This window comes from Silurus aristotelis, assembly GCF_946808225.1.
Source record: "Silurus aristotelis genome assembly, chromosome: 12".
Classification (NCBI taxonomy): domain Eukaryota; kingdom Metazoa; phylum Chordata; class Actinopteri; order Siluriformes; family Siluridae; genus Silurus; species Silurus aristotelis.
Window position 1 is genome coordinate 9545269 of NC_139585.1, and position 13891 is coordinate 9559159.

Sequence of the window (13891 nt, forward strand, 5' to 3'; positions counted from 1 at the left end):
CAATAGATAATTGAAGAAGTACATTTAGATCAATATATATATATATATATATATATATATATATATATATATATATATATATATATATATATATATATATATATATATATATATCAGTGAAATATGTTGTAAACCATTTCACAATACATTAGTTGTGTTGTGGAAAAGGCATTAAAAAAACTGCGAAGGGTACTGTGTGAGGTTTAAATATTAATTTCAAATTTTAAATGAAATCACAACTACTGCTTACTTGGTCAAACAAGTAACAGGTGACATCATCAAAGAAGGACACCACCTTATTCTTAGACACCAAATCATCACCAAGGTTATCGATACACAGGCTGGGCATCTTGAGGATGCTTCTGAGTTTGTGTGCATCACTGCAGTCGCTCACAATGATGGGCACTGGAAAGATTTCATCATCACTCTCTTCACTCTGCTCGTGGATACTGTAGGTGCGCAGCTCCTCATCTGATTCATCACTGTCCTCTGAATCTCTGTCCTCATCATCAGCTTCTCTCTCTATTGGAGACACTCGTCCCTCAGGCGATGGGAGAGGAGGAGGCGAAGAAGGACGAGTGAAGCGTTTTGCATTACCATCTGGCTTGTTGACAATTTTATCTATTGAAATAGTCTCAGTTGAATCAGATATAGGCATCTCTACTATGTCATTGTTGTCCTGAACTGATAGTTCTTCTGGATTTATGCTGGATGTGGCTTCTTCAGTGACTTGCTTCTCCTGGTTCACTTCATTTGCAATGATTAAGGTATCAAAACCTGTCTCAACATTAGTGTCCTCAACTAAACTCGGTGGTTCCAAAATAATGGTGCCGTCTGTTTCCTCTGTTGTTTGGTTTTCTTGTGTGTTATTAGAAAATGTCAAGTCAGTTAAATCATGTAAATGACTCTGAGATGGCACTTTTGGGGGGTCATCAGAATTTAGGTCAAAGCCTTCATCCTGGACAGTGTCATTTATAGGGCATTCAACTATGTCAGGAGAAATAAAGGAAATTATAATTGGTTCAGGGGATTGATTGAAAACCATTTCATCTTCTTCTGAGTCTAGAGATTTTGGAGCCCCTTCCTGAATATCATTGTAGATATTTTCACTGTTGTCTTCTGTCTCCAGAAAATTTGAATTTTCTTTCTCTTGTTCTACCACAGGTATTGATAGTGTTTTTTGATCTATTGCTTGCATTGCTTTCTCCTGCTTGCTCTCAAGATCATCAATACCTTTCTCTCTGTCTTCATCACTATCTTTATCTTTCACTGCATCAGAATCAGAAAAGTAAGCAGAATCCCTGTATGGGGTGTTCTCATTTAGTACAGTCAGCCTTTCAGTGCTCTGAGATGTTTTCATCATTAATTCTTCCACCTCAACCTCTTGTTTTGTGTCATCCATTGCCCCATCTACTTCTTTTGATTCCATTACTGGACATGAGTCAGCAACTGACATCCCAATTGGCTGGATACATGTGTTGGTTTCTTGTGGTTCATGGGGCTCTTTGAGGACAAATTCAGGAGATTCATTGTTCTCTGTGTCATAGCCACTATCCATAGCTTTGGGCGAATTTGAAGGATGAAGAGAGGTTGGGCTCAGAGTCTCAATGGAGCCTGCAGTAGATGGCAAATCAATGGAATCCATGGAGTCAGGTGTACCTACTTGCTTTTGCAATGACTTGAATGAAGGGGAGGGGTAGTCAGCTGTCTCTGCATAATCCCCTGGGAAATCACCAAAAATCCCAGAGGTGACATCTGTGATGTCGTCATCACTACAATTTTCAATTTCCACCAGGCTGGTGCTGAAATTTCCATGTTCCACACCACTGTCCACCATCCCGCTTATATCTGATTCAGGCTCTTTAGAAGAGATCTCAGGTAGGGGTTTCTCCATCTGTTGAGTTACGGTTACAACCTCTGTTTTTGTGTTAATTTGACTAGCATCTTGTTGTCCATTACGGTCTTGTTTAAAAATTCCCTCTATGACTCCAGTGTCAATTAGTCCTGAGTGCTCGGTCTGTTTTAGATTCGTTTTTGCTGTCTCTGATTTGGAATTTATATGTCCAGCAGTTAGAGCAGCTTGGCCTGTCTGTCGGTTCCTGCTTGGTATGCCTGTGTTTTTGTCTGAAATAGGGTCATTCATAAAACAATTTCTTACTAATGATCCTGTAAGAGGATCTACAAAATGGGAATTGCTCAATGCCTGACAACAAGGTACAGGGTATACCTCAGCTTCTCTGGGTTCAGGACATAGATGAATATAGGAGCTGCCTTCTGCTGATGATACTGATGCTTGTCTACCATGCACAGGGCAAGTGTTGCTTTTGGCTCTGCCTTCCAGGTAGTTATGTGTTTTGGTAGAGCGGTATGGGAGACTGTGGTTCTCTGGCCAAGCATCCTCAACATCCGTCATTGGCATAGTGTAATGAAAATCTGCATACGCATCTTGCTTCAATGACTGTCCACGAGACAAACTTAAATGTTTTGTTGAGTGGTTGGTGGACCAGCCCATTGCCTGCCTTTCAATGAATATATCCTCCTCCTCGTCTGAATCACTGTCATCCTGTCCCACAAACACAGCTCCCCCTGGTTCCATGTCAATACACACTGAGTGGTTCCCTGGCATGATCTTTCTCAAAGAGCCCATCATGTCATAATATCCTCCAATTACCTTCTTCCCTATTACTGACCCATGGCTGCTCTCTAGGTAAGGGTCACCATAGCCCTGTGGGGGACTGCCAAGAGAGGTGGAGATCCCCAAGGGTTCCTCTAGCTCACCTAGTGCCTGTCTCAGGCTTCGTGACCCCCAGCTCTCTCTCATGGGTTCTGACCGGCCTCCAATCAGGTAGTGATCCATACCCAGAGGTGGTGAGTGCTCATAGTAATAGCCTCCATCCCTGTCTTTGTATGATACATAATGGCCTGATTCCCAGGGCCTAAGTGGGCTGGAATCAGTTACCTGACCTAGAAGTGGCTCCATTGTTAAAGACATGGTTGGACTGCTGTCTGAATCATAGGCACTGCTTTTATGAATGTCAGCTGACCAGTATGTTTCAATAGGTTTGCTTTTCGAAGGACAGTTTATACAATCCCCTGAGTCTCCACTACCAGTAAGAAAGCTGCCATTGCTGTCCCCAAATTCAGGGCTGTAAGAACACATTGTGTATTCCATCTCAATATTTCGTTCTACTGGCTCTTCAATACGAATATAATATTCACTATTTACTGATGGGCTATGTGCACTGAGAACTGGAACAACACCTGGAGTGTGTAATTGCTTGGGGTCATAGTATTGGGGAGAAACCCCTAAGGTGAGTCCATCAATCCCACATCCACCTACCATACCTCCTGGAGGGTAATAGACCTCCTGGCAATGGGGATTCCCTTGACCTAATGTTCCAGTGGTGGATGTGGACGGATAAGGCTGTTTAGCTCTAGCTTGTTCCCATTTGTATTCAAAGTTCAGACCGTGACTGGTCTCAGTAACTGTGAGAATGTCATCCCCTGACTCTGACTGGTAGCCATCACCAGCTGAAAATTGCTCCAGTAAGGGGAATAAGGATGAGGCTGTCAAGGATTGCGGCATCTCCAGTGTCAGGGGACCAGCCCCATGCAGACTGCCATGAGACATGTTAGGTCTCATCGAGTTCCAGCGTCTTTCAAAATCTTCTTCTGCCTCACTGGCACCTTTGGCACAGAGGTAACTGAGCAGTAGGTGAACCTCCTCAGCATTAGGCCTCTGATCTGATTGCAGCCAACAAAACTGCATCACTTCATACCTAAAATGTTATATAAATACAATAAAATTTTAGACGAGACAAAAAACAGCGTATACAGTGTCTAAATAACAAATTACTGTATATTGTGTTTTAATGCGATTTGTATTCTTATTAAATCGTAATAAAGAATTATGTTTTTGAATCAATACATTTGGATGCGATATTTCAAACACTCACCAGCGATCAGAAAGAGGAAACTGAAGCAGTGGCTTTGGCAGTTTAAGTTGTTGGTCCTTCACAGCAAAGCTGAGGACCTGCCTGTCAGAATAGTGTCGATAAGGCTGGTTTCCTAACTCAAACAACTCCCAGATAGTTATCCCAAGAGACCTGACAAATAAACACAAATAAAAATGACTTCTGGGAAAGGCTAAAGCCATCCATACATAGAGGCCTTAAAAATTAGCTTTTATTTTTGAATAGATTTCATGACATTCTTTTTCCCTTGTTAACACTGTCACACTTGCCAATCACAGGCACCTGTGAGCTTGTATATAGGCTAACTAGCACGCTCCTCTTAGCATAATAAGGTGTATTGTTATAGGCAGCACAAATTAATCTGGTGGCTTTATCAATAAATAAATAAAAAGAAACACACATATTAGCTGTAAGCTAAAAGAGCTCTTGTGCAATGGAGTAAGACATTACTAGTAAACAGGAACTGCCAGTGTGTATATATGAGAGAAATTAGAGTAAAAATCTTTAAAAATGACCATCTATTTATCTTTGATAATTTTATATCCTAGTTGTGGACATTGTAATTCCAACATCGAGCCCATTAACATTTGGCACAAAGCAGGAATACACCTGGCATGAGACAACAAACACATTCTCACACTTATTCGCACCTATGGGTAATTTAGCATGAGCAGTCTACCTGTTAGTCACCTGGCCCTGTTTGTGAAAGAGCGAAAAATGACATAGAGGACACCCAAGATACAGTACAGGGAAGAAAATGTAATATTAGATCTGAGTTTAAAAAATGCTAAGACAATGTTATCCATTACACCATTGTGACCCCCTTCCTCTGCTTTAATACCCCAACTTAATGTTAAAGTCTGTGGTCTAAACTTCTGTGATCAATATAAAAATAAAATATTATTAACACCCAAAAAATGAGTTTTGAGTTAATGCTTACCAAATGTTGCTTTGTTTTGTTTGGTCCGCCACCAGTAGGTTGCCATGAACGTCATCCACCAGTTCTGGGGCAATCCAGCGTAATGGTACCCAGGTCTGATCTGATGTTACAAAGTAATCATCCTATGCAGCAGGAATATAACCAAATACATTGTTCAGTGTGTACAGGTGGTGTACATCTGCACAAAGAAGATAGACTTTTTATTTTGTTTTGTTTCAGCCAGAATGATTCAAGAGCTATCTGACTGAGCCTGTATACTATATGTGCACTGGGACTATGATCATGCAAGACACATAAGAAATGCCTCTGAGATTTTTTTGTTTTGTTTTTTTATTTGAGTGGGAATGAGTGGGTTAGATACAGCATGATGCTGGGGGACAAAAATAAAAAACATCACTGTCTGTGATGCCAACTAAGAGTCCCAATGGTTTAAAGTGGACAGTAAGTTTGTTTATATTTGAAAAATAGAACCAACCGAATTTATTAGAACTGTGGGTAGGTGCAAAAAATACATAATAAAGAATGGTAATGAACTCGACTAAGGTACCTAAAATTGAACTTTTAGCGCCAGAATTCAGAAGCCATGCTTACAATGCGATCATTGTACTTGTATTGGTACGCTTCATGTTTCATAGACAATTTCATTCAAAAGCCTTAATAATGCTGCAGATAATTGTAACACTAAATAGATGTGAATAATGGTATTGTGTTGCAACCCTAGAGTGCTGGAACAGATTAGAAGTCATCAGTTATTAAAGAATCAGTCCATTAGTACTAACATCTATAATGCATTTTAAGTTCTTTTTCTTACTTTTTAACACATTGCTTATGTTGTACAGTGTAAGAATCTCCAACACGTCTATAACTATATCAGCAGGAAGGTGATACACATACCTTATACTTGCTGTGAGACAGGCCATAGTCGCCGATCTTGACAGTAACATCTGATGTCAGAAGGCAGTTTCTCAAAGCAAGATCACTGTTCAAAATAAAGGCCAGAAATAAAATCTCAAACATATTTCAGGTTTTCATATTGATAGTAGATGTAAAAAAAAAAAAAGAGAAAAAAAGGAAAAATCATGTCTTCATGAAGTTGTGGTAACCCCCTGCAACAAAATCACTGATGCTGGAGTAGCAGAGGCACACTCAGGCAGCATCAGGATATTGTTACAGGAAGCTACCAAGAACATGTCACACTGGAATCAGGAAATAGAATAATCAGCCATTGCCCCTCAAATTTCCTCTACACCTTACTCTAAAACATAGATTAAATGCACAAAAGATCCAATTTCCAATTCTATATATAATTTAATATATCTAGTTTGCAGCCTCTCTAAATGTTATTGTGCCTTTAAAATTAAAGCTGAGCAGTTTTGTTAGAAAATCTATCTGATATTATGATATTTTTTTTTATAATGCTTTGAGCATTATGTACTTGGACTTGTTAAATTTTTATCCAAACCACTCAGCAACCTGGATCAGGTTGTAGATTTAAGTGTCTCCCAAATCTGAGTGGATGAAAGTTGGAAGCCCACCTGTGGCTATAGTCATGTTTGTGGAGATGCAGAAGACCAGAAGAGATCTGACAAGCCATTCGTTGAAGGAGCAAAGGATCAGGAGTCACAGTGTCTGTGGCTCTGCAGCTACGAAGATAACCTTTCACATCACCCTGTTACCATGGAGAGTATACACACAGAGAATATGAGCATGAATAACACAATCAGGAACTGGTATCAGTGTAAAAAATATAGATATAAGTAGGTAACAATGTCAATCTGTTGTGTTTTAGTAACCCACCAGTGGGCAATGGCTTCACATTTCGCATTTTATTTGTTTTATCTGAATGTTTCCTTTTTTTTATTCTTATCTATCCATCTATTCCCCCATCCATCCATCCATCCATCCATCCAGGCATTCATCCATCTATCTATCAGTGGTATAGCGGTACACGTATTCGTACCGTAAAAAAAAATTAATGTTAAAGAATCTATATTGCTAGCATTAGTCGCTAAACAGTAAGCACTAGCGCTTTATACTGCCAATTCCACATATCAAGGGAGTAAATAAATAAAGGATGGAAGAAGTTAAGACATTTGTTAAAGTATGCTGAAATAATTGTATCATATATTTAAAAAATTACATATTAAATGTAAAAAAAACATAAAAAAAAACATAAACACACACTTACATACACATCCATTGTACCGTTACACCAATACTATCTATCTATCTATCTATCTATCTATCTATCTATCTATCTATCTATCTATCTATCTATCTATCTATCTATCTATCTATCTATCTATCTATCTATCTATCCTGTTTCAGTAAACACCTTATCCTCAACCTTCTGATGTATTTGTTTCTTTGTTTGGTTAAGGATATCTGCCTGATATTTAATGAGATTATTTATTTTATTTTTTTTACATTTGTTGTTTTTCTTTTTTGCTAATGCATATTGAAAAAACATGGCCATTTTTTTTAAAGCAATACATTTCAAACATGATATACTGTAATCTATATGTCTGTAGTTTAGATTGACCTGTCTTGTTCTTTTTCATTCTTTTGAGAGATATTTCTAGCATCAGCTGGGTCTCGAATACCCACCAAAGGACAGAACTCCATGATCAGCAGGTAGGGTGTAACTTCGGTACATTGAGCCAAACACTGCACTAGAGCAGGATGCTGTAGTGATCTAAAACATGAGAGAAGTCATAGAGTGAGTACACTACCGACACAAAAAAAGTCAAATCAAACACAATATGAGAATATTTCTGAAACTGTTCTCAAACCAAAGTAATTTCCAGACACACTGCATGCAAGTAATGCAGTGCACTATAATAAATAAGTAATGCAATGCAGTATGTTTGTTTGTTGTTTACCTGTAAGGCTGTGCTTCCTCCAAGAAATGCATCTGGTCCTGAATACTGGCACTTGTCTTGAGCTCCTTCACCACCACCTGAGTACTACTGAGGCCAGAGGTTACCTCCCCCAACAACACCTGTGGACCCATGGTACACACACATGTACGCAACATAGACACACACACGCACCCACACACACAAAAATGCCCACACACACCAGAAATGGACAACACATATAACAACAGATACAAACAGAGAAGACAAATGCATGCATACATACATACATACATAAAGCACACACACACGCACACATTTGAATGAACATAGGGGAAATAAAAATATAAAATCTTTTTTGTTTTTGTTTATTTTAATACTTTTACAAATTACCTTAATAAGGATGGAAAAGCAGGATGTGTGAAAGCACAAACATACATATACACAAGACGTAGGACATTGTTCATGCAGACAAGACAAGGACAAACACAAACACACACACAAACGCACACACACACACACACACACACACACACACACACACACACACACACACACACACACACACATACACATACACACAAACATACATGGACATACCCAGTCAATGGAACAAATTGAAGGAGTGTATATGTATATGCATTTGTGTGTATAGAAATACAGAAACAGAGAAAGAGAAAGTATGAGAATGAAATTATTAGGTACACTGTATATACAAGATTATTATTCCAGTTTTGAAAAGGGAACTGACATGAGTACTTTGTAACATACTAATAAGCATTGCATAAATCTGGAGATATTATCAAAGGTCTAGGTTATAACTTTGCAACTTCATTTACAGTATCTTTATACAAAAGACAAATAAGACCATTAATAATATTTTTTATTATTATTATTACTTTGATCCTGGATTTTATCAGTCTATGTCAAACTATGGCCATTTACACATATTCAAGACAAATTGTAGAAGTCAAACATAGTCAACACTGCCAGTTCTCCGCAAACTTTCCAATACAAACTACATGCCAAAAACCACATGAAAGTTTTCCATGTTTTGTCATCCTTTACATGTGAAACAATTTCACTGTGATGCACAAGTATTTCTACTGGTAAAACATTATCCACTCAATAATGGTTCCTTTTCTTCTCAAAAACTCAAAAAAGCAATATATCATACACTAAATGTGGTTCTATGGACTGAAGATTTTTCTGTACATTTGCACTTTTACTTTCCTTTTGTTTGCCCTTGCCTTTGTTAATGGAAGTTGATACGATTTCATTATGATTAAAGGCTTTAAAACAAGACATTGGTAATCACATGCTTAACCAGACCAAATTAATTGCTGGCAACCCTGTATATAATGTTATAAATGCTAATATGATGACCCATTTAATTTAACCAAAATGATTCAAGCTGCTACACTTGGCTTGACAAATATTCTTTCTTATATTGATTTGTTTGAATTGCATTTTCTAAACTTTTGTAGTGCAAAAGTTGAATTCAAGATTTCACGATTCTATCAGGAGCAGATGAAGTAAAAATCACCAACAGAATAAAATGCTATATTTCATGAATTAATGGTTAGTAAAAGCAGATCTGAAATAGCTCCTTCCTGCTTCTTAATTTTTTTAAGGCAGTGTACTTCATTGCACTGCTTATGAATATGTTATTAAAGTCCATTGTGGCCACCCTTCATAGAAGCTGCTACCAAAGGTTTCCAGTGAAAAAGAGAGCATAAACAAAGTCTTTTAAAGCCAGAAATAACATAAAAAGTAGTCAAATCTGTGTTTGTCCCTTGACGATAGTATCAAACAGAAATCATGACTCGTATCAGTGTGCAGCCGTTAAGCAGAAGGGCACTAAACGTTTGATTTGTGCTAACGTCTGCTTGCGGCACAGCAGGTGGACAATTAGACTAATAAACAATAAATAAGGCTTACCTTGCCAAACCATCCATGCCCAATCTCTTTAATGTAGAGCAAACTGTGGTGAGACGCATCTGTGGACTTCAGGAGTTGGACTGCAGATCCAGTAACAAACAGAAAAACAGTTATGTATAAATACATGAGTGAATATTAGCAAAGATTTAAGGGAGACCTCTGTTAGCAGTAAAATGTAAGGAAGAACGTAATATTCTAGGTTGGAAATTACCAAATGTCTGTCTCTATCGAAGTGCACAATCCCGGCAAAGAAAGCCTTTCCTTATAGCATCATCATCCTCCAAAAATCTGACCTAAACAAGCAATTCTTAGTATTTCTAAGACCTTTGAGCTATTCAACACAGAGCTGAAGAGATTGCAGGTGTGAGAAATTCCCTCTTTTAACTCAGGCTGATTAAATGCCATGGCTCCAAAATGCTGACACTCTTTTCAACCAAAAGCAAAATCTCAAACTGCAAACAAAACGATCAGAACACTCAAAAACACACTGCTATTTTTGCTAAAACGATTGCAGTCATTCACCTTTAGTCAACTACTCTAATTTTTTTTGTTTAAACTGACGATATAAATAGGCAGTGCGGCGTTTTGTGGAAAATGCTCTCAGCTTCCTGGAACTGCTACTGAAGGGTTTTCTGCTGTGTCTCTCATCTTTATCCTGCCCAATCAACCAGCACCAACTAATTCAGCAGCTCTAGCACTAGTAACATAACAACATCTCTGTCTTTCCCTGACTTCCATTAAACAGATGGATCTTTGTGAAAGTGTGACGTGTCGTCTTTGTGACATCCATATTTTACGCCCATGTCATGTTCCAGTGAGCAGTCATCAGTCATTCTCTTTCCCTGTAGAGAATCAGGGTCTTTGTCCTGCCTCTGCCACCGCTTGGTACCCTCAAGAGCAGGGGAGACACTCAGAGTATTGTTTCCAAACCTATTAGGCTGAGATGGCTTCAGCATTCTTGATGAGGGTGGGGCAACTGTAGCCCTTGTGCCTTCTGGCATGTCTGACAGCATGAAGAAGTGCCTCTAGTGTAGAATGGTGACTTGTTTGACACTACACAAAATAGAAAAAAAATTGCTACTAATTTATTTATCATCGATGTGGCTTTTACTTAACCACAATTAATATTTTCAGCTGATGTACTGCTATAAATGTTGCCATTGTTGCCAGGTTCTATGTTTTTCTAGAGAAACTCTGCTATTTTTTGAGCTACTAATATTTGTTCTACATATTTGTTTTTCACATTGCATAATGCTTTGTTTATGGTCTACTTTCTACACTTATAACCACACAAATGTGGCAGCTTTCCTATGTTAAAAGTGTGACTTTTTCTACTATGTATAGCTACAAAAACTGTAGGTGTGTTCTAATTGTATCTGAACTATGTATTTTTTACACCTCAAACCTTGGTTAAATATCTCAAACCTGAGTTACGAAAGTTATAAATACGTGCAAGCTCAAAGCTTGACATGCACCGTGTGAGGAAATAAAACTTAGCTAGCAAGATTTTAGGCAGCTTTATGCAGACTGTTTCTACCTACCACATTTGGTAAACTGGCTTTGTAGAAGGAAAGTAAAGGAGACAGTTTCATGCCAGTTTAGTGAAATATACAGCATTTGTGTTTTCTGAAAATACAATAACTTGTCTGGTTTTGCTTACTAAAAATCAGGCATACAAACCAGTTTCTTCAGCCACACACGGGTAATCATACAAAACCATTTAGGAAATTGGAAAAATAACCACTTAAATGTTAAATGCATGATTTAGGATGGCTGTAAATGGCTACAGGGATACAGACCTGACAAGCCTGAAGCACAGTAATGAATATTGTATAATTTACATTAAATATATCTATTTCTATAAAATATTTGATAAAAAACAATGTTGGGTAAACAAATGTCTACTAAAGTGTCAAAACATTAAAAACATTTGCTGCTAGAATGTCTACTCATAAATGATCATCAATGGTTTGCACACTTTTTGAAGACTGTTCTCCATGCCATCAGATAACATTATTCTGTTTATCTGGTTATCTTTTGACTCTTGACAAAACAAGAAAACACCCCGTGTTGATTTCAAGGAGTTCACACCCATGTGTTGTGTAATAGCACATGGATCTATTAAATAAATAATTAAAAAAAGATCTGCATTACACAACAGCATGTGTTATTAATATTAATGCATTGCTGGGAGGTCCTTTTTTTGCTTGAAGTGAGCGTGTAAATGTGTGTAACCACAAATGAGGTAGTGTGTCTTTCTGTGTGTATATAGATGGCCATAAAATGTATTATATTGATGAATAAAGTTTCTTTTCGGCTTCTCCCGTTAGGGGTCGCCACAGCGGATCCTCCGCACGTTTGATTTGGCACATGTTTTACGCTGGATGCCCTTCCTAACGCAACCCTCCCCAATTTATCCGGGCTTGGGACCGGCACTAAGAGTGGCTGGGGATGGTTCCCTGACCGGGAATCGAACCCGGGTCGCAGCGGTGGGAGCGCTGCATCTTAACCACTAGACCACCAGGGGACCTGGTGGTATTGATGAATCTAGTGAATAAATCAAACATGTCTAACCAGACTGGTCAAAGAAAATGCATACAGACACACGTTTATACTATGATCTTTGTGAGGACCTTTAATTAGCAAAATTAATATTCTAGTTAATTGATGCTATGCACCTGAATATTTTCACAAAATTAAACATTTCGGCTAAAAGCTGCAGTTTCTGTCATATTAAAAATGTCCATGAAAAAGGTTCAACCAAGGACTAAACTGACAGATCTTCAAATATATCATTTGGGGGACATTTTCTCCCACACAGATATAAACACAAATGCACGTTTATGCTGCGGTGTCTGTGTTTCACATTGTATGGGAGTGGCATTTTGTTTCCGTAGATTCTACACATGAAGCAAGTGTGTATGCCTGTGTGTGGATTGTGGTCCCTAAAGTATGCAGCTGTGCTTGGGTGTGTTTGTAATCGAATCATTTTCCAGACACTAGGGTGTGAAACGCTTTTACACACAGATGCATTTCTGTTTCTCTTTCCAATCATCATACTCACCAATTAAATACAACAACAACAAAACATGGAGCAATCAGGATAAAAGAATATTCCTTGGCTCCAACAGGCTGAATTAAAGGAACAAATCCGGCTTTATCTGCACAAAAGTGTTTATGAGATCTCAGGTCATAAATCAGCCCAGTCCTGCCGTCCCTACAGGAGTGACATCATTGCTACCACTCCTCACATAGCATCAGCAGTCCAGCAATGCTCATATTGCACAAATTACATATATTCTAAGTCACATGAAACAATCTACTTAAGGAGATATATTATAAGCAAATACACTTTGTATGCATTCCATTCATTTATCAAGGCTGTATCTATCAACCTCTTCTTTTTATCAGACCTTTTTTATTTCTGCTGTTATCTCATGGCATAAAATGTAGACAGAACACCTAAATTCACTATTTCTGATAATAGTCATCCAGATTTTATTGTTAAAATAGTTACTAGTGACGCAATACTTATGCTGCCTATGCTGCTTGCTGTGATTTAAAACTATGAACGTGAACATTTGATGCCTGTGCTGATCTGCTACATCGATCATAAAGCAAGAAATGACAAGGCTGAAATGTCAGTTCTGCACATTAAACCTTTAATTATAAATTAGTTGTATGGTCTGTGACTTTTTCTTTGCCTAATTGATGTTCTAGGACTCTTATGTGGTCTCTTAGATACAGATCACACCATTGAGACAGAGGAAAACAACTAGAAAAATATTTTCTATGAACTGGTTTTACAAATGCTCTTTTGAATGCCAAAGATTCCAAAGAGAATTTATGTAGGCCTGCAGGGGCGGCATTATGCAATAGGCAGATGTTTTATTGGAAAGAATGTGTGTGTGTGTGTGTGTGTGTGTGTGTGTGTGTGTGTGTGTGTGTGTGTGTGTGTGTGTGTGTGTGTGTGTGTGTGTGTGTGTGTGAGAGAGAGAGAGAGAGAGAGAGAGAGAGAGAGAGAGAGAGAGAGAGAGAGAGAGAGAGAGAGTTATGAGCAGAGAGGGATTACAGAATAGACATGTATGAGGGAGCCATAAACACAGGGTCCATTCAAAATGCAACTCTCTCACACTTTTCTTCTGCTATCTGCTGAAGGAGCTGCTCTGACTAAAGAT

At 38.2% G+C, this 13891-nt stretch overlaps 1 protein-coding gene and 1 long non-coding RNA gene across 5 annotated transcripts in view; one reads left to right on the top strand and one right to left on the bottom strand.

Annotated features, from left to right (window-relative positions):
* aatkb (apoptosis-associated tyrosine kinase b) overlaps nucleotides 1-13891 on the bottom strand; it is a 50756-nt gene that overhangs the window by 2996 nt on the left and 33869 nt on the right. For all 4 annotated transcript variants that reach the window (XM_083556373.1, XM_083556375.1, XM_083556374.1 and 1 more), the window contains 8 exons: nucleotides 9714-9793; nucleotides 7797-7915; nucleotides 7522-7609; nucleotides 6450-6583; nucleotides 5809-5893; nucleotides 4915-5036; nucleotides 3957-4106; nucleotides 251-3779 (listed from right to left, as the gene is read on the bottom strand). In XM_083556373.1, coding sequence (XP_083412499.1) covers nucleotides 251-3779; nucleotides 3957-4106; nucleotides 4915-5036; nucleotides 5809-5893; nucleotides 6450-6583; nucleotides 7522-7609; nucleotides 7797-7915; nucleotides 9714-9793 — 4307 coding nt within the window. The remainder of the gene's footprint in view (nucleotides 1-250; nucleotides 3780-3956; nucleotides 4107-4914; nucleotides 5037-5808; nucleotides 5894-6449; nucleotides 6584-7521; nucleotides 7610-7796; nucleotides 7916-9713; nucleotides 9794-13891) is intronic.
* LOC310734537 lies at nucleotides 7846-13754 on the top strand. The gene is made up of 4 exons (XR_014536060.1): nucleotides 7846-8549; nucleotides 8639-10947; nucleotides 11211-12018; nucleotides 12265-13754. It is a non-coding gene; the product is annotated as an uncharacterized lncRNA (long non-coding RNA).